This window comes from Argiope bruennichi, chromosome 10 (genome assembly GCF_947563725.1).
Source record: "Argiope bruennichi chromosome 10, qqArgBrue1.1, whole genome shotgun sequence".
NCBI lineage: Eukaryota > Metazoa > Arthropoda > Arachnida > Araneae > Araneidae > Argiope > Argiope bruennichi.
The window spans coordinates 51,067,385-51,091,050 of record NC_079160.1 but is presented as its reverse complement, the minus strand read 5'-3'; the positions used below and the strand labels follow the sequence as shown (position 1 = coordinate 51,091,050).

Below are 23,666 nucleotides of genomic sequence, written 5' to 3'. Positions count from 1 at the left end.
AGTGACTGCAACCATGAATTCTTTTGAAAAATTGAGCTACCTGATCATTCTTTTGGTTCACATAAGAATCCACTGCGTTTTATCAGTTGTCCAGAAAACATGTGGAAAACACCAATTCCAGTGTGATAACGGGAAGTGCATACTATTGCAAAGAGAGTGCGATGGACGACTTGACTGTATTGATTTATCTGATGAATTACACTGCAGTAAGTACTTTTTCTTCATATGAATTTTTTAAACTAACTGCCTTTGGCGACCAGTTTGTTCGTGTAGATTATCGGCTTTTTAGACTGTTAAATTATTAATATCTCATGCATTTATTAAAAAAATTCACTAATAATTTAATACGACTAAAACACAGGAATTCGATCAAAACAGTTTACTGGTATTTACAAAAAGCATATATTATTAAAAAAAAAAAGGAAGGGAAAATCATACTACGGATTTTATAACTGATCAAAGCACGTGCTTGAATGCTTTGACGGAGAATTTGTATCCAATAAAAGCATTGTTTCTGACAGCGTATCAAATTAAATTAAAATTTTTACTAAAGTTAAATGAAAAATTGTACGAAAGAAAAATTTGTCGTTAAAAAGATAATTATTTTAGTCTCAGGATAAAATAAAAAGCATTTTTATAAAATAATTGTTTTGGACGATTTGAGTATCATTTAAGGTAATTAAGTCATAGTGATTATAACTAAACTTAAGATTAATATATAGGCGCCAAAACTGAAAAATTTTCGAGCGATTTCTCATCAAATATAATCGTGACAAATTTTGATTGCAACTTAATAACTGTTTGTTAGTATTTCTAGTGTGCAGACTTTTAGAGAGTTTTTGCACGATTGGCGCAATTTTACCGTGCTTGGCGAGAAGCCGTTAATCTGGTCTTACCAAGCTTACTTATCTGGTAATGTTTAAACCTGTTTTTGGCTCTTGACTGAACTTTTTGTTTGAAGCCTATTTCTTGATTTCTTTAATATCTTCTCTTCTTTAATTGGATGTCCTCTTTGGCGACGTGGCGAACTATCTCCAGAATATATCTAATAGTATTTTGAAGTTCCATTCAAGCCAAGCTAAGCGAACCTTTTGATTCAATACAACTGTAAATATGTTCACTGAGTGAAACAGTCTGAAATTCGTATCATGTTTTGTTTATGTCTAATGTTGCCATTCGACAACAGGTAATAAGCTTGATATCTGTTTTTGTCTGTTGTGTTATGACTTATGACCCTTTACAAGCCCGCTGACAGTGATTTACCTGTCAGTGATTTAAGCCGAGTGAGCGTCTCTTGTTTTTTCAGTAGCGCCAACTAGGGCCAAGAGTACGACTTAGTTATTCAAGCTTCACAACCTTCTTTACGGGGCGGACTTCATTCATGCCTTTCATTCACTCATCCACAGATCATAATTTAGACCTGAACCGGAGAACAATCACCTCTGAACCAGTACCCCAGTGGTATTACTCTCGACATGGAGGACTTTGTGACCACGACAGATTTATAAGTGCGTCAGCCACGACACACACACACACGGAGAGTCTTCAGCCGGCAGGGTTCGAACTTACAACCTAAGGGATGGGAGTCCAAAGCCCTACCAACCAGACTATCCGGGTCTGCTTGATATCTTATTACCAGTTACATACGTTAGGGTTTTATATACGTGGATCTACTTATAAGAGAAAATTTAAAGGACTTCGAGGCAGGCGAAGCATGGATTAGAAACGTTATTCCAGAAAGATCTAAAATGTGTAGGAATCTGGTGCATATCAAATTTGTCGTCTTTGGTTAGTTGTCTTCATGTCATTGTGGTGTATTTAGTAAGGCCTCAGCAATGACACCTTCTTCTTATGTCCAGCCGACCATCACTGAACGTAGCAATATCGAAAGGATTAAGCACTGACATCAGAAGCTTTATGAAAAAAAAAAATACCTCGATTCCCCAAAATATCTGCCTCGTAAGCGGGTTTAGGTTAAGTTAAATATAAAGCCTAAAGTTAAACGCTGTCTGAAGGGTTACAGTAACATTAAATTCTTTCACATATTCTTGTGATGGAAGTTTCAGATATTTTTAAAAAAATCAAACTCCGTTTACTAAAAATGAAATGAACATCGATTCTATATTGTTTCTAATCTTAAGATTAAATAAAAATGGTGGGAAAAATATTTAGAAAATTGCATCTTTATAACTAGAATGAGTTATAATTGTTTTGACAAAATAAACATTTCGTTAGTAATGAAGAAGTTTATTTTAATACCGGGGGGTTTACCCTCTACCAGTTGTAAGACGGCCAGTAAACAGCGCATGCGTAGAAAGGTTGAAAACTGCTGTTCGGTCGATGGTAAGTAATTGTCCAGACGAGACAACAATATACCGCTGTTTTGCATTTTTTTTTTCTTACTGCGCATTCGTTTGTAAAATTTGGATGGGCTTTTTTTTTGGCGTGAAAAAATTGATCACTTATCATAGACTAAATCCGACAATTTTTGCTCTTTGTTCTTTCTGATGCGAGATTGCGGTTTTTTTCTTTTTCATTTTATTTGTCATTTTTTTTAAGTTTTCCAAATTGAGATACGCTCAACTGTTTTTATTTTACTATGTTTCTTTGTAAAAATATCCATCATTTCAATACGATACGCAGTGAAAAAAGAAATTCAGAGACGCCAAAATGGCAAATTACAGCCAAGCATGGAATGCCTGAATTAGTCTTATGAAATTGTGGCACACATAAATCAATCCCGCTCTGCCCAGAAATATGTACAAGAAACTCAAATAAATAGTTATAAATGCGTAAAAAAGTAATGCAAGAATTTTTATTTTCTCGTATACGTAGTTTAGAGAGAGTAAATTAATCGTCAAAAAAAATTGAACTCGAAATTTTGACGAATCTCCATATCACTGAGTTCGAAAAACACATTTTTGGAAAATGTCGCTCTGCGACAAAAATAACTCAAAAAGGCTTTTAGCTAAGCGGTTGAAATTTTGTATACGGCGTTTACACCAAATCTGCAGATTTCTATCAAGTTTTGAGCAAAATCAGTTCAGAGAAAGTCCGTCTGTCCGTCTGTTAGAATATAAGTTAACACAATAATTACAAAAGGAAGACAGCTAGATAGAAAAAAATTGGTACATAGACTTATCATTTATGGTGTCAACTATATCTATCAAATTTTGATCCAATGTGTTATCTGTCTGTCGGTCTGTACTTTCAGAAACATGTAAACGCGATAATTCAAAAACTCATCTTAATTGCATTAATTTGTTATTGGATTTTGTGAGTACAAGTGCAGTTTTGTGTCAAATTTCTGTTTCAATCGGCTGAGAAAACCATACTTAAAACACAAGTTCGATTTGTCTATAATATTAATGCATGTCTGGAATGAATGGTCTAATTACACGCCAAAGATCTTTCGGTAAATTCAGTAATAAGGCTAAATTTACTACAGAGTTTAATATTTCGTACTACTGTACGCCAATACCCTGCAATACGTTCTCTAATAAATTACCTTTATTAGAGAGTACGTGAGAAAGTTTTAGAGAGACAACTCCCACCGATTTTTTTGAAATTTTGAATAATTCGTTATTTACAAAGGAATTAGAATAAAAGGAATTAGCTCAAAGTCACATACTGAAAAATTCAATTAGTAATCAAAATTTAATATAAGAAGAGGGAACGTTTACAAAAGAATCAGAAAATTCACAAAATATATATTTACTATTAAATTTATTTTGTTTTTGTTTCAGCCAATGAACCCGAACCAAAATGTACAAAAGAATTTTTCCAGTGCTCAGATGGATATTGCATTCATTATTTTGAGCATTGCGATAACTACACCCATTGCGAAGATGGATCTGATGAACGGAACTGCGGTAAGATAAATTTTTCGAAAATAAATATCATTTCTATCAAGGTTTCTAAAATTATCGATCGTATTTCGAAAAGGTTTGTTGCAAATCTATGCTGGGATCACAGAGTTTTCTGATAAGAAAAAATATTCAAAAATATCGTATTAGTATTGTCCAAATGAAAAGTGGATACTTGCGGCTGCGTCAGAATGACTGCAGCTATAGTAGCGCCACCGAACAAGGATATAAAGGGCAGTAGGTGTGCACTGCAAAAGGCGTTCAACAACGAAAGCTGTTCATGGTAGAAGAAATTGATCAGAAGTGAAGTCATGCTATGCATGGATGCATTCAGATCGAAACAACGCACGGTAGTACGGTTTCTGATTCTTCGACTGCCGTGGACCACTCTTGATTCATTTCCTGTCCCAAGGGCTATTAACTCAACACAATACTGCAGTACTCTGACGAAACTAAGGAAAGCAATCAAAAGCAAACGGCCAAGCCTTCTTACACAACAGGTGATCCTTCTCTATGACAATGCCTGTCTGTACGTCTCCCGTGAAGCCCACACGACCTTAAAAAATTCCGTTGGGAAGTGTGGGAACATCCGCCGTATAGTCCAGATTTGTTACCCTGTGACTTCCACATCCTTGGGCCACTTAAGAGAGCATTACAGGCGACACGTTTCCATTCGGACAATGAAGTGAAGGAAGCTGTTCAGGACTTACTCAGGAATCAACTACCGTACATTAAAGGCATAGAGCTGCTACTATACGATGGGACCTGTGTTATAACGATCATGGCGATTTCTTTTTATTTTCAATAAAGGTATTCATTCAAGTTGTCCACTTTTCATTTGGGCAACCCTTATATAGTAAACTTTTTACCACATTATGATTTTATTGTTATTAATTGAAATTCTAATTTCTTGGATGTTTACAAATATTTGGAAGACATGGTGAATAGTAAAAAAATAAAGAAAATAATTAAACAAAATATTATAACACGATATTTTGTGACAGTATTCTATTTCTGGAAAGCAAATTTATTGAAAACTGAAATCTGTTATCGCAAATTTCAAAATAACATGTGAGAACATCTCAAAATCAATCGAGTTTTAAAATTTTTTTTCTCGAAAGCAGAATTTTTTCCCGTGAAAAACCAGTTTAAGCCGGTTTGAAACGATCACGTGACTATCAGATTACTCAAGCGTCGATATTTAGAAAAACGCTGGTTTTTTTCATCTCAAAATTGCTCGAGCTGCGTTTTCCTCAAGGCCAAAATCCCCCCCCCCCAAATAAAAAAATCCGGTTAAAAGTGGTTTGAAATGTTGGAATGATCACGTGACTATTGTATTGAGCAATCATTAACTTTTAGAAGAGCAGTGATTTTTTTTTTTTCCCATCTCAAAATCGTTCAAGCTCCAAAACTCTATATAAAATTTTATATAGAAGTGCGAAGGCGAGTTCAATAAAATTAGTATTAGTATTAAAGGGCCATTTTTTTCTAGTCATATTTTTAGGTTTGAAATTAGAATAAGAAAGGTGATTCATTTAGCTTATTAGACAAATTTAATTTGATTAATTAATTTGGTTAATTAATAATTAAGTAACAAATCAAGACACATCATTTTGTATAAGATAAAGAACTAAAGCATCTCAGTTTCTGTTTTTCTAAAAAAATTTGTCAGAACTGATGCCAACCTACATAATTTCATACAAAGATTGATAAATTTGGTGGGAAGCATACTTCCCACGGCCCTAGAAAGGGTTAATATTACTTTGAAGTAATCTGAAAAGTATGAAATTGTGAAGTTGAAAAAAAAATACTACCGTTAAAGAATTCTTTGCTATTTTAATTAAGCTAAGTAGAAAGCAGAAATGCATTTTACAAGAGTAACGATAATCACTTATTAGTATTAATTAAATATTTGAATTTCATTAGCTAAAAGTTTTAAATCATCACATATGACAACAAGAAGTATTCTGTTGTGAATTTTTTTTGTAAATAATCGTCATGAATGAATTCATGATTAAAATAGTGACTATTTTAAGCAAAAGTAATATAACAAAATGCTGTTTATATTTTCAACAAATGATCCTAACAAATAAGCATATTTAAATAACTGACCTGTTTTAAATTCAAAATCTTACTTATTCTAAGGCTTTAGATCAGCGAACGTCAAAAACAGAGAAGGGAGTAAAGAAATTTTATAATTTCAGCAGACAATAATTTCTACTAATAACAGAAGATATTAGTGGATGTTTGTATATGTGTTTGTCTTTAGGATCTTCGCATGCAATAGTTGCGGTTCAAGTTCACATGCAACAGTTCTTTAATTTTAAATAAAGCAGAATTCTACAGATTTTCTCCGATAACTCTGCGAAAGTATAATTACAGAATGGAATATTTTAAATCAGTTGTAATTTTTAAAAAAAATGTCTTTTAAGGATTTCTTTTAATTAATTGGAGTAATTTTGGCCAGCTTTTGAAAATATTTTTCGTATTATTTTTATGAACACTTTCACTGATGCATTGAAATTTCAGTTGCTTTCATTGTTTCAACAATTATTTTATCGAGTGAATTTTTTATGTTGTTGGAACCCGAAGAAGAGAGATCATACTGTTACGGAAATTAATTCCGCTAAAATCGAACGAGGTTTGCTTGTAATGGGTGTATGGTGTAACACAGTCAGCAGGCCTCAATAACGAATAGCACCGTTTATTGGCATGAAGACTCAGAAGATGAATACGCAGCCGAGACATACACAGGCAATACATAGCAGCACACTACAACATGCAGCAGCCCACAAGTAGTAATCGATAGTAAACAATCACAACAACACACGAAGCATCCAGACAGAAAGCAGGAGTTGAGAATCCACGCAGATATTCACCAAGGTCTCTCTAAACGTCTGATATTCTCTACCGCCTCCTTGCTTTAGTTGTATCCAACTGTCGGTTCACTACTATTCAAATGGCTACTCCTCACACCACTCGATGCTACTTCAACACTTGTCTCCAAGACTCGGCGCACGGCTAAACTCTTAACCGTAACTAGAGACGGGAGTCAAAATGACTTCGCGTTGTTCATTGACTCTGATTATCAAGTGCTTTGCCCAAGCGTTTGCTAAATTGAGCTGTGTGCCGAGTCCTGGTGTTTATTGTAGAAGCAGCATCGAGTCATGTGAGGAGTATCCAGTCGTGTAGTATTGAGTCGGCAGAGGGATACAACTAAAGCGAGGAGACAGTGGAGAATTGCAGACGTTTGAAGAGACTTAAGTGAATAGCTATGTGGATTTTCACTTCCTGCTGAGTTCTGTCTGGCCGCTTTGTGTGTTATTGTGGTTGTTTATACCGATTACTACTTGTGGGTTGCTGTTTGTTGTAGTAAGCTGCTGTGTGTTGGTGTGGTTGTTTATACCGATTACTACTTGTGGGTTGCTGTTTGTTGTAGTGGGCTGCTGTTTTTTGCCTGTGTTCTCTCGGCTGTATATTTGTTGTTTGTGTATTCTTGTCTTCGTGTTTAATAAAAGTCATCGTTCATTCCTGAAGCCTGCTGATTGTGTTTCTTCATCCAACAAATCAAAAGAACCCCCGCATTTCTGTAACAATATAAACGAAGTAAGTACTTATCAAAAGATTGTTTAGGTTTTTCTTATAATTTCTTTTTAATACTTAATATTATAAAATTTTTAACATTAATATTTTTAATATTTTTGGTAATTACATGATTTCCAGAATATATGTTTTCCCAAAATAAATTCCAATGCTGTTTATAAAAAAACAAAGAAGAAAAATAACAATGGAGCCTTTTTGACTACATATTTCTGACCGCGTAAGCAAATTCATGTCTCCAGTTACTGGTTAATTCACTAATCGTTTGAGCTTCACTCAATGCTTGCTCTTCATTGGACTGATCCAACTAAATCATCGTGACGGCCGATTTCAGTTTGAACAGCCGGCCTTTTATAGCTTCCTTCAGGGCACAGAAGGGTATCGTATAATCAAGCACAAGTCGTTTCCTATTGATCCTACCACCCAAATTCTTGAAGATTCTAATATCATCCATTTTATCTCCAAAGTCCCCAAATTCGTCGCCAAGTGGTCAAATGGTCGCCAAGTTTGTCTCCAAGCCCACGAGTCTGATTGGGAATCCTACCAGCTTTCAATAGAACTGTCAGTAAAACCCTCTTTCCTACTATGAAATAAATTGTGCTGGGAAGCAACATCACAGATTAATAACAATATTTATTATTTGTGCAGTTAACATGACGTCTAAAACACAAACTCACACTGTAGTGATAGACAACGTACAAACAGACAGTTTTTAGAACAGTTACGTTTTAATGACATTATAACGATCTGGAATTCGGCTTCATGAAGAATATTTCAATACCCATCATTAGTCGAATTATTTTAATACCCTTACACTTTTTATGTTCATATACAAAATAAATATAAATGGCGTGAAGATAATTATAATAATGCGACTTTAAATTTGATCACACTTTGCGGATTAAAATTACATTCTTGAGAGAGTCATTACGGCAAGTTATGAATAAGAGATTTAACTAACATTCAAAACAACACATATTTTCAGCAAACGAACAAATTGTCAGAGACGATTTATTAAAAACGCTTCAAATCCTTACAATAATTTTTAATATAGCGACTTTCTTTAACTCGATGTTTTAAAATATCGAATATGACGAATTAGCATACAAAAAAAAATAGTTAAAAATACAAGGTGATCAAAATTAAAACATACCAACTCTGAGCTCTCTATACAGCGAACTTCTCAGTATATACAGGCTCCAAAATTGGCGAACATATTATTCAAGACATGAGGAACACGGATTACGCAAAAAAAAAAAAAAAAAAAAAAAAAAAAAAACACTAGTTCCAGAAATACCGACAGATGGCGCTGTAAAACAGAAAGCATGCTAAAAAGATGTAAAAAATCACAGAAACCTCATGCGATATGGAATATTTTCTTTCTAGATTATTTTACTGAAATGAGGGAAAAAAAAGAGGATAAAAAAGTGAAGAAACTGAAATTGTCATTATAATTTTAATTTTGCCCTGAAAGCACAAAAATTTGAATAAACCCTTGGTTTGCTGCTGCTGTTCTAGGCATAGAAGAGATAAAGCTGGGAAAAGGTTATTCTTATCAGCGATGGCTTCTCGCTTTGCTTGTGAAGTTGTTTTATGAAAACAAAGGAAATGCTGTAGCTGCACTTCGAGAGTTTCTTCGTCTTCAGAATTTACGCAAAGGACCAGCAGGTACCAAAATATGCTCGAATATTTTGCTGTACCCGAAATGCAACAGCGCCAATGTCTTGATTCAATTACCTTTCTGCAAGATGAAGCGCCTCCACACACTGGACTTTGTGTACAGCAGTTTCTTCGGCAACATTTTACTAATGATGGAGTAATTAATGCCTTGCCGGCAGCCTAACCATCTCGTCCTACACATCTTAAGCCCTGCTATTTTTGGCCTTGGGAATGCTTAAAATATCTCATTTATCGAGAACTTATGTTAACTTTGGCAGATTTGAAAGACAGTATCACTCGGCATGTGAGAAGCATGTCAATCGACCAATTAGAATCCGCAGTTGAAAAAGCTGATAAGCTTCGATAAGGTCCTTGTGATTGAATGTTTGATACGTTCGAAAAAAATATGCTGCAAATGTGTATTTTGAGTCCTTTCAGCATATTTTTTTGTTGTACAGCACCATCTATTGATGTTTCTGGAATTAGTTTTTTTCGCGTAATCCGTCTTTCCATATCTTGAATAATACGTTCACCAATTTTGGAGCCATTACACTGAATAGTTCGCTATATAGAGAGCTCAGAGTAGGTGTGTTTTAATTTTGATCACCTTGTATTACGAATGTATTTTAAATCACAATTCTTGCTTTAATGGCAAAAATCATTTATAAGAATTTTATTTGAGGCCAAAGTTTTCAGTTCTATTGTTATTCGAGATGATACAGAAAATACTGCATTTTGATTTTGACTTTTTTATTCATTGATTAAGAACAGGATCAGAGCTCGATTTCTTTATTGCAACTTTGAATATTTGAAAGCAAATCGTGATTCTTATTGATACTGTTATTTCTGAAGTCTAAAATGTTGCTTCCTGTCTCACTGCAGTCCCACCACCCTGTACAGAAACTCGGGAGTTCGAGTGTTTAAAGAATAAACAGTGCATTCCTAGGACAAAGCTCTGCGATGGACAAATTGATTGTGAGGATGGCTCCGACGAGCGGACTTGTAAGTATCCTTCTTTAGATTACAAGGGGTGTTCAAATGAAAAGGTAGGAAACGACACAATGGGTATAAAGACTTTATTCAATGTATATACCATAGGCCTGAGCACAACGATCCCATTGATTAACGAGCCGAAGAATTCATTGTTCCCAGAATTTCTGTGACCGTGACGAGAACCAATCTTTCACAGCGTCCTTGAGTTTGCCGTCCGAGTTGAAGCGCTTCCTTTTCAGATGTTTTATCAGGTGACCAAACACATGAAAATCGCCGGGCGACATATCCGGGCTGTAGGTCGGATGGTCTAGCTGCTCCCACTTGAACTTGGCCAGTTCCGCGTGTTTGACCCTGGAGACGTGTGGACGCGCGTTATCATGAAGCAGAACCACACCCTCCGTGAGTAGCCCTGATCTTTTGTTCTTGAAGGACCTACGTAATCTTCTGAGTGTCTCACAGTATACATCGGAGTTAATTGTTTTCTGTGCTAGAGGAATTCAACAAGTAGCGGACCTTGGACGGTGAACTTAAGGACGCTGTTAAAGGCCTGGTTCTGGTCTCGGCCACGGGAATTCTGGGAACAATGAATCCTTCGTCTCGTTAATCAATGTCTTCGCTGTGCTCAAGTCTATGGTGTGTACTTTGAATAAAGTCTTCATTTATATCCACGGTGTCGTTTCGTACCTTTTCATTTGAACACCCCTTGTATTTTAAAACGATACAGATGATCGATTATATTTTTTTAAACAATGTTATTAAATTGGTTTTAGAGTATTCTAAAAAGTATCTAACAATTCACAATTTGGCATAAAGAATATAAACAACAGATCACTCTCTAATGTTTTTTTGTAAGGAATGATTAAGGTTGTATTTCTTTTTCAGGCTTTGATGACAGAAAACATTGCAGAAACCTGGATTTTCCTTGTGAGAAAGATAAAATCTGCCTTCCCAGAGCATGGCTATGCGACGGCGACGACGATTGCGACGATGGCTCTGACGAAATGCACTGTCGTAAAAACTGCTATCATTGGCTGAATTTTTTAATTTCTTGTTTACATAGTACAGAGGAAGCATAGTAATCGTCAAAAAATTCGAACCCGAGATTTTGACAATTCCCCATATTTTACACACCTACGAGTTCGAAAAACACATTTTTGGAAAATATCCGTCTGTCTGTGACAAAGATAACTCAAAATCTCTTTGAACTATACAGTTGAAATTTGGTATACAGTCTTTACACCAAGTTTGCAGATTTCTGTCAAATTTGCAGTAAAACTTGTTCAGTGGAAGCTCGATTGTAAGAATATAAATTAACTCTGTAGTTACAAAACGAAGAGAACTAGAAAGATAAAATTCCATACAAGGATTTGACATCTATGGTGTAGATACCTGTCAAATTTTGAGCCAAATCCAATGAAGGGCTGATTGTTTGTCAGTCTGTATTTTCAGAAACATATAAATACAATAGATTAAAAACGCAATGAAATGTATCAAATTTGATATGGAATTTTATGATTACAAGTGCAGTTTTGTGTCAAATCTTTGTTCCAGTTGGTTGAGAAAAACGTCCGGTTGTACATTGTGAGGCAGAAAAACCTGGACTAACAATTTTTATTGACTTTATTAAAAAGAAATAAACTAACAAAATATAACAAATAATAATAAGAGGATTTTACTAATAAATAAATTTAATTGGTTTCAAAGTGGCCGCCTTGTGCAGCAATGCAGAGACGCAAGCCATTATTGAAATTTTCAGTAATGGGCCGCAAGTCTTCTACATTTAATCCATCCAATCCCCCCTCCTAAGTGTTTTCTTTAGAGAGTCCAAACTTTTGAGTGGTTTAGGGCAAGCCCTAGACTCCAAAATGGACCACACATTGTAATCCATGGCATTGAGATTCGGAGAGTATTATGCCCACTCTCCAGATGATATCACGTCCAGAAAATGCGCCTTACACCAATTTTGTCTTTTTGATCTTGTCTGTGTGAGAGGTGAAATGCTGTTTAGCCCACGGAAGTACAACAGCTTCTAGAATATACCGCTGATGCATTTTTTTAAAAATTAATTTTAGCATCCTCATCAATAAAATCCAGAGGTGTTTTTCAGCTGCCGCAAATTCCACCCTTGGCCATGACCGACTTTAATTGTTGGCGATGTTCAACAATTGCTGGGATTCTTGGAACATCTACAGACCAGATCCTATCATTCTGGAAGTCACGAGCTCGTTGGATGGTAAAGAGCTTCTCTTTAGTGAAAAGGAATCTCTCCCAATGCTGATTTGTGGCTCGTCTCAAAAGTTTTCAGCATCTTTGGAGCTGCACGAGTTTGTTTTCTTCAGTGAGAAGCTGAAATTTTTGGAACTTGTAAAACTTCAGTTCAAACTCTGTTTTTGATATTCGCCACACTGATCGGCATTTATATCCATTTCATGAGCAATCTTTCTCATGGAAAGCCTCGGATTTTGATGGCCTTACAGTTATTGAAAGCGTTCACCATACATGTTCGTCCTCTTCATGATCGTCGACCATCATTACCAAGTGCTTTGAAACGAAGATTGCATCAGGCACTGTTTGTTGAGGCACATTAATCAAGCGAATGATTTCATTCTGCCGTTTTCCTTGCTTAAACAGCTCTAAAGCAGCAGATCTTTTGCTTGACATTAAAAAAAAGCCCCCCCCCCTCAAAAAAAAACAATACATAAAATTAGAGCTATATTATAAAATATTTTATAACTGAAGTGGTAGACAAAAAGAAAAGAAAAGAACACAAATTAAAAAGAAATGTGTTAACTTCTATTATATCATGCAATAACTTTGTCCGAAGTTTTTTTTTTTTTTTTTTTTTTTGCCGCATCCTGCACAAATTCGATTTTCAGATACTATTAACAGCATACCAGGTATTAATCGCCAAAAAACTAACCAAGTTTGACAAGATAGATTCAATAAAAATGCGAAATTCACGCCAAAAAAATATTTCGTAATATTGTACGCCAATAGCATGAAAAATTTATTACAGAGTATGCGAGAGAGTATCAGGAAGACTACTCCCATTGCTTATGAAGAAGATTAAGAGTAAACCAGCAAGAGTGGTCTTTCCAAAATTTTCTCGCATGCTTCCAAATCAAAATTTTATTTCCTTTTTCTCTCGTATAAAAATTAGTAATCTCGAGTATCACCGTGGCTTCACCAATACATGAATATTTGTTTACTGCATCCCACACATGTTCGTTTTGTGTTTTGTAGATTGAATAAAACTGATCATACATATTAGATAATTTTTTTGACCAATTGAATCCAAAATTTGAATATCTCGTATAGTTCCAAATCAAGATTTTATTTCTCCTCCCTCTCCCCCGGTTAAAACGTAGGAATCCTGGGAAAATCATTGAATGCCACGAGTATTCGGATTTTTAGGATTTTTAGTAACATCTAACAAAGTGTATTATGTGTATGGAATAGGGATACAACAGCAAATATTTTTTGGTTACAAATCGCTTTTTTTATTTCTTGATTCAAAAATTTTTATGTGAATTTTGTAAGTAATGTTTCTTTTTTTTTATCCCAGCCTTCATTTCTTTCCATTCAGCTTCAACCACAGTAATCCCTGCAACAACGGAGCAGACATGTCCAGACAACTACTGCATGCATGGCGCAGACTGCATCGTCGTCGAAGGTGAATACATTTGTAAGTAAGTATAAGCTCTTGATATCAAATTTTAGTACCTAATATATGCTCTTTGCTCTACGAATGTATATAAAGAAATCTTAATAGACTGATAAAATTGAATTATAATTTTAAAATTGCTCATTTTGATGTGTAATTAGATAGATTTTTTTTTCATGGTTCTAGTTGGATGGTTGATTTATAACGAATAAATGATATAAAATATGTAAGGTACTCTATTATAATTATTAAAATCAGCGGCAGTGATCACCCCAAGACTGTCTTGCATACTCTCTAATAAACTTGTCATACCATAGATCGTCTTGCATTGTATTGGTTTGGTTTGGTTATATTAACGTCCCGTTTGAAGCAACACTAGGGCTATTTTGGGATGGACCTCGTCATTTTGAACCGCGGTCAGATGACGAGGACAACACCTGAGCTGGTACCCCCCTCTCCACACCACACCACACCACACCACACCACACCACACCAGCGGGAGGACGTTTGGTCATGACGGATTTAACGTGCAACAGACCCCCTTACACAACGGCTCTTCGGTGGAATCGGGTCACGAACCTGAAACCCTCCGGTTCTTGCATTGTATTGGCGTACAGTACTTACGAAATATTGTCTTTTGGCCTGAATTTTGCATTTTTACTGAATTTTTCGTGTCATCCTTGGCGAGAGTTTTTGCGATTAATCCCTGACGTGCGTTAACAGTATCCGAAAATAGAATTAGGGTTTTAGACACTTCTTTTTCAACCGATAGAAACCGAAATTTGGAACAAAACTGCACATGTAGTTGCAAATTCCCGTGACAAATTTGATAGATTTAAGACATAGCGTTTTTGAATTATCGAGTTTACATGTTTCTTAAAGTACAGACCGACAGACAATCTATCCGTAGTAGGATTTTGCTCAAAATATGAAGAGCGCGTCTATATTATGGATGTTAAATCTGCTTATCGAATTCTATCCACCTAGCTCTCTTCGTTTTGTAATCGTGTTAATTTATTTTCGGACAGACGGACTTCTGTTGAACAGATTTTACTCAAAATTTGACAGATATCTGCTTTTTTTTGTAAAAATCGCATACCAAATTTTAACCGACTAGCTCAAAGGGTTTTTGAGTTATTTTTGTCATAGACAAGCAGACAGATGGACATTTTCCTCAATTTGTATTTTTCCAACTCAGGAAGGTCATTGTGGAGATTCGTCAAAATCTCGAGCTCGAATTTTTTTGACAATTACTAATTCTTCTCTACACTACGTATACTGCCTTATACATATTAAATTAATACGTTTAAAACTATACGCATTAAATTGTAATGTTTAAAATTAAAGGTATTAAATTAATACGTTTAAAATTATACGTAATATAAATAATAAAATTATACGTATTAAATTAATACGTTTAAAATTATACGTAATATACATAATAAAATTATACGTATTAAATTAATACGTTTAAAATTATACGTAATATACGTAATAAAATTATACATATTAAATTAATACGTTTAAAATTATACGTAATATACATAATAAAAGTATACGTATTAAATTAATACGTTTAAAATTATACGTAATATACATAATAAAAGTATACGTATTAAATTAATACGTTTAAAATTATACGTAATATACGTAATAAAATTATACATAACATACATAATAAAATTATACGTATTAAATCAATACGTTTAAAATTATACATAACATACATAATAAAATTATACGTATTAAATCAATACGTTTAAAATTATACATAACATACATAATAAAATTATACATAACATACATAATAAAATTATACGTATTAAATTAATACGTTTAAAATTATACGTAATACACGTAATAAAATTATACGTATTAAATTCATACGTTTAAAAATTCCACCTCAAGATTTTCATAGATTATCACGTTTTTGCTCTCTCTGAATAAACAAATAAAATGAACAATGCTTGTCTTAGTTTATATCATAAAGGGAAATCGCAACGAGTTAGACATATAAATTTGATGTATGATTTTATTATTATAATTATTGATTGATATGAAGTTAAAAACAAAATCTTTCATCTAGTGGATTGTCCGGCTTAGGCCTATTGGTTTCTAAATGAATACGATGGTTTAGAATCGCAACCAATTACATGTATAAAATTTGATATGCGAAAAAATTTGAATTTTCTTGTTGATATGCCTTCTCAATGAAAGTCCAAAATCTCAAGTTTTATTTTATTACTGAATTTTAATATTTTTAGAATTAAATTATTAGTTAATCATTAAAATCTGTGAGCTATGTGTTTTTAGTTAGCAAATTTCAAAATAAAAAAATATTTAAAAGTAGTTGGTTAATAAAAGAAAATTAATGATAAATAAGTAAAAAAAAAGGCTATATTATAAAAATGCATCATAAATAAAAAGAATTTCTTAGTATTTATTTTTACGTTTCACTTCATAATATGATTGTCTATCTGTCCATGTGTAAACATTTAGAAACAAAGGAGAGGAATTCAATAAAAGTCCAAAATATATTTTAAAGTTTCAATATAAGTTGAAATTAAATAAAAATTAAGTATCGTTTTGTTTATTGTACTCAAAATTAATTAAAAATAAATATAATGTTGTTAAAAAATATGAATAAAATTTGAATGAAGGTTTCAAAGGGCGAGCCAACGTTGAATATTTTATCAATGTCACATGTTTTTATAGTTTGATTTGACCTGAAAATTTTTTATTAATAAAAATTATGACTTTTTTTAGAACGTATTATATTTATCGTTAAATAAAATTGGAAGATATTCTTCTTTAAATAATCAGTAATTAGGATTTGCAATATTTCTAATTTTTTTTTTAATTCGGTCTCTCTATTCTAATATCCTTAATTTTTCAGCTGCTCTCCATCTTTCACGGGAGAGAAGTGCGAAAGGAGCATCTCTGCTGAACTGGAATTCCATGATTTAGGATTGGTCATAGGCATATCTATGACGTTAATCATCATTTTCATAATCATGGCCTTGATGCTGTTTTGCTATTTTAAGAGGTAAACATATTTTGCGGATATACAGAGAGCAAAGCGAATTAAATGTTTTAGAATGCATTTAGAATTAATAAATACCTAAACGTAGAATTAACAAATAATACTGCTTTAAACTCATTTTCTGTTCATTTGATGTGAATTAAAACCACCAAATGCATAAATACTTCACCACCAAATGCAATGTAAATACTTACTATGATTTAATAATAATTTTAATAAAATATTTCAAACAATGCTGGCAAAAAAAGAAAACAACAACAAAAAACCATCAAATGTGACACTGATAAGGTGAATCGCTATCTACCAATCACAAAGCGAATAAAACGCAATGTGTACATGAAAAATATAAACATAGTATAAAATGAAGTCTCCTGAAAGCGTCTGCATGTTTTAAAGAGTAAAAGTCGAGAAATACTTAACTGATATTGAAGATATTTGTATCATTTTGTAGGGCATTTATTGAGGTGGGTTTTAGTATATCGAAGTCATATCAAAATTTAAAAAAATTAGTTTTATTATTGAGATTTTAATTATTTTCCTTCTACGATTCACGCATGCGTAAAACAGCAGTACCTGTGCTTTGCACCTATCCGCTGATGTGTGAAAACTTGAAACTGCGCATTCGCAAATAGCAAGAGCTGTGATATGCATATGCGAAACATTTCTTTGGTTACGTCTGATTTTAAACGAAAAAAATCCAACCTTAATCTAACCTTAACCTAGAAAGGAAATCCAACCTTAATCTAACCATCTCTTTTTAAATCGCACTCCAATTGAATTACAGAGACAGAACGAATTTCATGAGGAGCGAAGTGATCGTCCAGCCAATATAGTTTTCAAAGAAATATTATGTAGCAAGCTCACTTTTTATTTTCATATTTATTTACAAATAGTTGATAAGTAAGTGTGTACAATGATTTATTTTATTTTTAAATTTTATATTTTTAAATTTTAAAACAGCTTTTCTATTGAAAATTTTTAGTGAATTGTTTTGTCTATGAACATAACATATTGTTACGAATCTGTGATGCTGCTTTCCAGCATAGTTGTTTCCATCATCAGAGAGACTGTTTTAACGTCATCTGTATTGGTCGGAGTCCGGGTGTCGCGACGGAGGTCCCAGAGCTTGGCGACCATTTGGCGACTTGCCGACGAATTTGGCAACTTTGGCGCCAAAATAGATTATACCTGAAACATCGAGAATTTTCCCGATCCGTCTATTAGGAACCGAGATACGTCTCGAAAGTTCCTGAATGGTTGATAGGCTTCTAGCCCCGCCTCCTGAGACCTATAAAAGGAGGCAGTCTACAGCTGCCGGAGGTGTAGTCGGAATCGACGATAAACAACGGGTCTTCCAGAGATTAGCAGAGCAGCGACGGAGTCAAGCTAGTGCTGAACTAAGCTGTGCGCTACTGTCTGCAGTAAAGTCTTGTTGTGTGCTGCTGTGTGCACGTCTCGGCTGAAGATAATTGTCTTCTCTATGCTGTATATAGTTGTTGTGTCTTCGTGTAAATAAGCGTCGTTGTTTTTTTTTTCTACTGCCGCCTGCTTATTGAGCGTTCTCCACACCATATAACTTCCACTATCCAAACGAACCCGGAAATTTCGTAACAATATTTTTACCTTTTTACAGTCTAAATATTTCTAAATGTGTGCTATGAAAAATTATTTTGTTTGATGTTAAATGACATGCCCATGTCATAACGGGTGGAGGCTAGACTTAAATTTAAAGCTAAATTTTCCTCTTGGATGTTAAGCCACGGGCAAAGCTGTGGGGATATTACTAATATTTTATATAAGAGAGATATGTACAAGACAGGATAAAACTGAAATATAAACCTGATAAAAATTAAACTTTTCTAAGTTTATTTTACAGTGATATTCACTTCTTAATCTTTTATTTCAGTTTTTGTCAGTATGATGGTATCACATCCATAAAAGCTAATTTTTTTTTTATATGCAAGCATAACATGCTCGTCCAGGTTAAATTTTATTTTTATTTTTTGTAAAACATATTGTTTTAAATTATGCTTAAAAATATTTTTTTTATTAATTAAAAATTTAAAAATGAACTACAGCGCAAAATAACAGATATCATTTCAAAGATAATTTTTTAAAATTTTCTGATGATATAGAAATTATTTTTGTATTGTAATATGTTTTGTGGGTTATGACCGAAAAAGGCTATAATTTGCTTGGTTTTTAAATTAATTAATAATCTCATTAGTTTGAAAAACCAACCTTCCAAGGTGCGCATTACTCTCTCCAAAGTATATATATATATATATATATGTAATAGATTTCGAATCCTGTCGGCTAAATAATATATAATGTGCAGATTTTAAGACATAGACGAGTCGCTGTATTTTTACTTTCGCTTTATTCTCTCTTTAATATGCATCTCGGGAAAGCAATTTATTTACAAGCAGACGCAGCGCGGCACAAAAGCAGAAGTAAGAAAGAAAAAAAAAGGGCCGAACAAATGATCACTCGTCTTATATAAGATGGGATTTCCGGCCACGCGCCAATGGAATACATATGCTGACCTCTGTCAAGGGCAACTAAAGAATCACTTTCATTCGATACATAGTACAGATGGGGCATTATTTTACAAAGGGATTAATTAAACCGAAAGTGGAATTGGGTCACGAAATAAGAGAATATTTTAGAATGAAGTTACGATGGGCTAAATTAAGATAAAATCTTGGAAATTAATTAAATTGAAATTAGAATTAAAATATCATTACACACACACACACACACACACACACACACATATATATATATATATATATATACCAAGTTACATAGCTTTTGGTCAAACGTTCTTGCCTGTAGAGCGTCAACACAAATACACATTCAGCTTTATCTATACTTATAATAAAGCTCAATGTGTGTGTGTGTGTTGGCGCTCTACAGGCCAGACCGTTTGACCTACAGCTACCAAATTTGATACATGTATACCTTGGAGGTTGGGAATGTGCACCTGGGGTTCCTTTTTTCGATTTTTTAATTAGAATTTTAATTATTAATTAAAAACTAACTTTCCCACCAAAAAAACTTCTATTTTCCCCACCGCCAAATGAGAAAGGATTCAATTTTTTTTTCTTCCAACAGTAATGAGGCTAGGTTTAAAAATTTTCGGCGGATTATTTCACTCGATTCTGTTTATTTTCTTAATGTTTGATGCATTTAAAATTAAACATTGTTAATTAATCGATCTTTCAGATTCATTCTGAAGTATTTTTGAATTAAAATGAAACAGAATAAAGGAAATTAAAAATTTCTAATCCGCATAGCGTTACCCCAACTGGCGTAGAAAAAATCACGTATTTGCGTTACGTAACTGGGGAAGAAAATTCACGCATGCGCATCTGTTCTGATTGTTGCCATGACAACCGTTATCAATGGATGATTTAAATTATTTTTGAGTTAGTCGCATGCTTTTGTAAGTAAATTGTATTTATGTTAGTTATATATTTTTTGTATATGCTTATAGTTTTAAGTACATCGTTTTTTAAGTAGTTTTTTTAAAACCTGTTTTCGACCGTTTATTTTAAACGATTCGTTTTATTTTCGTAGTGTTCGATGCATTTAAATTTAAACATTGTTAATGAATCGATCTGCTCATAATGAATCTAAGACAATTTTGTTGACAAACTCTTGAGATATTACATAAATGAAAAAAAATATTCTTTAGTACCCATAAAGTTTAAACGCTGAGTGACTCTATTTTCAGTAATCAGATTATAAAAAAAATGCTTTGTTTCAGTAAAAAATATTATTATATTAATTGAAGATTGATTCTTTCCACTTTAATTTAAGCATAAATTCTACGGGTGCTAATAGAAAATGAGAGATACATATTACGTTATGACTGAAGGCCTTTATAATATTATGAATGAATTATATAACAATCAAAATTTGAAGTTTTAAAATATTTTGATGAAGAAGCTATTAAAGTAGAAATTGTATAAAATATTTAATTATTAAAATTTTAACGAACATTAAGATTGGCGAACCGGCTGGTCGCCAAAGGCGACTAGTTACAAATAAAAATAACAAAACCGCATAAACGTTTTTGTTTTATATAATAAATGATTGTAAAATTTAATATTTTAAAAACAATTTCTTGACTGTTTTCCCCCTTTTACCAGGAGATCTGAGAGACATTCAACTGCTCTGAGGGGAAAAACTGAAAGTCAAATGCCAATTGCTTCGTACTCAAAAGAATGAATGAATTAGCCTTTCCACTGAAGTTGAAGATCAAGGAGTTTGATGGACATCAAAAGAAAATAATTTAATTTTTCATTTCGGTCACTCAATAATATTTTTTGAATCTTCTGTATCAAATTACAAAGAAAAGAAATAAAAGAGCCTTTAATATTTTTTTAATATTTAAGTATTAGAGCATGATCTAAAACTTCAGATGGAATTGAAATAGTTCAGCGAATTGTTTATGACTTACACACTTTTATAAAAGAGGGATTTGCTCTCCTTTTCTCTTGTTTTGTGTTTATAAGATGTTGCATTATATGTGTTCTCTATGACAGCACACTTTTTTAATATCTTCATTATAAATTAATTTAATAATTCAATTAAATTTTAATTTCCTACGATTGGCGCCACCAATTAATGAATTTAATAAATAATTTTGACATTTTAATGGAGGCTTCCATTAAATTTAGAAACAATAATATTTTGTAAGAAAAAATACTCTCTACTAGTTTCATGGTATTAATGGCATGTATATAAAATACAAGCTAACCTAAATTAAAAATACAATGAGGAACGTCTAATATTGATAGAAGAACATTGGTGATATAAAATATTAAAACTATATACGTGAATTTGTAATGCTTCGAATTATAAACAAGATTATCATTGGAACTTTATCATGGTTTCAATCAATTAAATAAATGATCGCAAGAATTTGATAATAGTATGTTATAATACTTCTGTACTTTATGTGATATTATAACGTACTATAATTAAACTGCTGTAATCAATCAATATTTACAATAGTAAAATATGTGTGGAGCTGTAATTACTACACGCATTCATACTGTTGCAAGACATACGTACCACTTGTTGCACATACTCTGGTACAGTGTTTCTTGAAGAATTCTAGTTAAATGCTACATCATCATCTACGACGTCAAACGAGATTTTTTTGCTAAGCGGTGGTTAATTGAGCTCTGCAATGCGCCCTACATCCAAGGGCATAATCGGATGGATTATACTCTGAAAACCATGCAGGCGATTCTATGTTATGGATGTCTTTTCTTTACAAAAGATCATCACCACATTTGCTCTTGGTATTGTCATCCATAAAAATAAAAATTTCCAATAAAATTGTCATAATTTTCATTCATAATTGTAATATTAACATGTTATCAGACCTGACGACAATAAGTTTTTTTCTATAAAACATTTAGACTTCTTAATTTTCAATTAAAATGGCAATTTAACCAAATATTGATTTCACAGATGTGGCGCCATCTAAGATGCAATTAGAGAAATAATAATTTTTAGATTTAATAATATTTATAATCAAAAAATTCTTAGAATATGTAGTAGAAATTAATAAAAGTTTTTAAATGTATTTTAAATAATGAAGTAAAAAATACGAAATAATACTTTTCATCGAGAATGAAACAAAATTATACAAAAAAAAGATATTATATAACAAAAAAGAGGAACTCCAGGATATCCTTTAAAAATGAGAATATATTATAAATTCAATTAAAATTCGACGTGTTACTTTCAGAATGAAACCAATATTTGTTATGAAAAAGAAATTAAAGTAAAATTTTGGATGTTTTATCAAGATAAGAATTACATTATTTGCTCTTGATAAGAATACAACTAATATGAAACAGAATATTAAATATTTTAGGAACAAATTAAATAATAACTTTTAATAACTATTAAAATAATATTTAATAAATGCAAAATATAAAATTTAATATTTTAGAAAAATATTAAATATATATATATTATGCCCGGATTAGAATATTTATTCTTAGAAATCTAGAAATTTAATGAATTGTAATTTCCTTCATAAGATCACGAAATTTCATATAATTTTCCAAAATAGGATGCAAAATATCCAAAAAATTCCCACCACGGCGCTGTAACATTAGGTTATCCAGATTAGATTTTCGGTTATGATTTGTAGTTTTCAAAAAAAGTATAAGCAAGAAAGATGCCACTAAAAATAACAGTTTTTTTATAAAAAATGCGGGTAGGGGCAAAACAAACATCTTAAAAGCGTTAGCAAGTGAGATATATATAAAAGCATAATGAATAACATTAGACAAAAACTTCTTAAATATTTACTATGCAAAAATTGCTCGTAATTTTTTTGACAAGCCAATCCCCCCCCCCCTCTTTGTTTTAAATACACCGATGGCCATTTTCTAATGGCAGTTTTTTTATATTGCTATCATTTGAATTACATCTGATTAGAAGGCATTCAAGAAAATTTATGGCAAATCATTTAAATTTTTTTAAAAATAAATTTTTACTTAGAACATAAAAAATACAGATTCAGCATTTTTATGTTGTAATATAGAACTAGAAATTATCAAAACCATCTTTGGCTGCCAGTAGTTCCATATAATAATACCATCATATTTATATATTAATTTAGTGATTTCTATATAAATAGTTTTTATGAAATACGTATCACAAGAAATAAAATGCATTTTATATTATATTTTCTTACTAAATACAGAACATTCTAATAGAAAATTCAGATATGCAAGATAGTGAATTATGTTGACAGAGTCGTTGAAGATGCTTTTTAAATTTTTATATTTGAAATGATACGAAAATT

The 23,666-nt window shown here is 32.5% G+C and overlaps 1 protein-coding gene across 3 annotated transcripts; it reads left to right on the top strand.

Moving 5' to 3' along the window:
• LOC129989270 (low-density lipoprotein receptor-related protein 8-like) lies at positions 1-21,197 on the top strand. 3 transcript variants are annotated; one of them, XM_056097678.1, is made up of 7 exons: positions 1-206; positions 3,747-3,872; positions 10,008-10,127; positions 11,001-11,129; positions 13,684-13,807; positions 16,679-16,828; positions 20,983-21,197. In XM_056097678.1, the coding sequence occupies exons 1-7, from the start codon at positions 14-16 to the stop codon at positions 21,059-21,061; spliced, it is 921 nt and encodes a 306-aa protein (XP_055953653.1). In that variant the 5' UTR covers positions 1-13; the 3' UTR covers positions 21,062-21,197. The 3 variants fall into 3 exon arrangements, with proteins under 3 accessions (XP_055953653.1, XP_055953656.1, XP_055953655.1); XM_056097681.1 differs by lacking the exon at positions 11,001-11,129 and having other exon boundaries at positions 13,705-13,807; XM_056097680.1 differs by lacking the exon at positions 11,001-11,129.
• Positions 21,198-23,666: the final 2,469 nt, after the last annotated feature.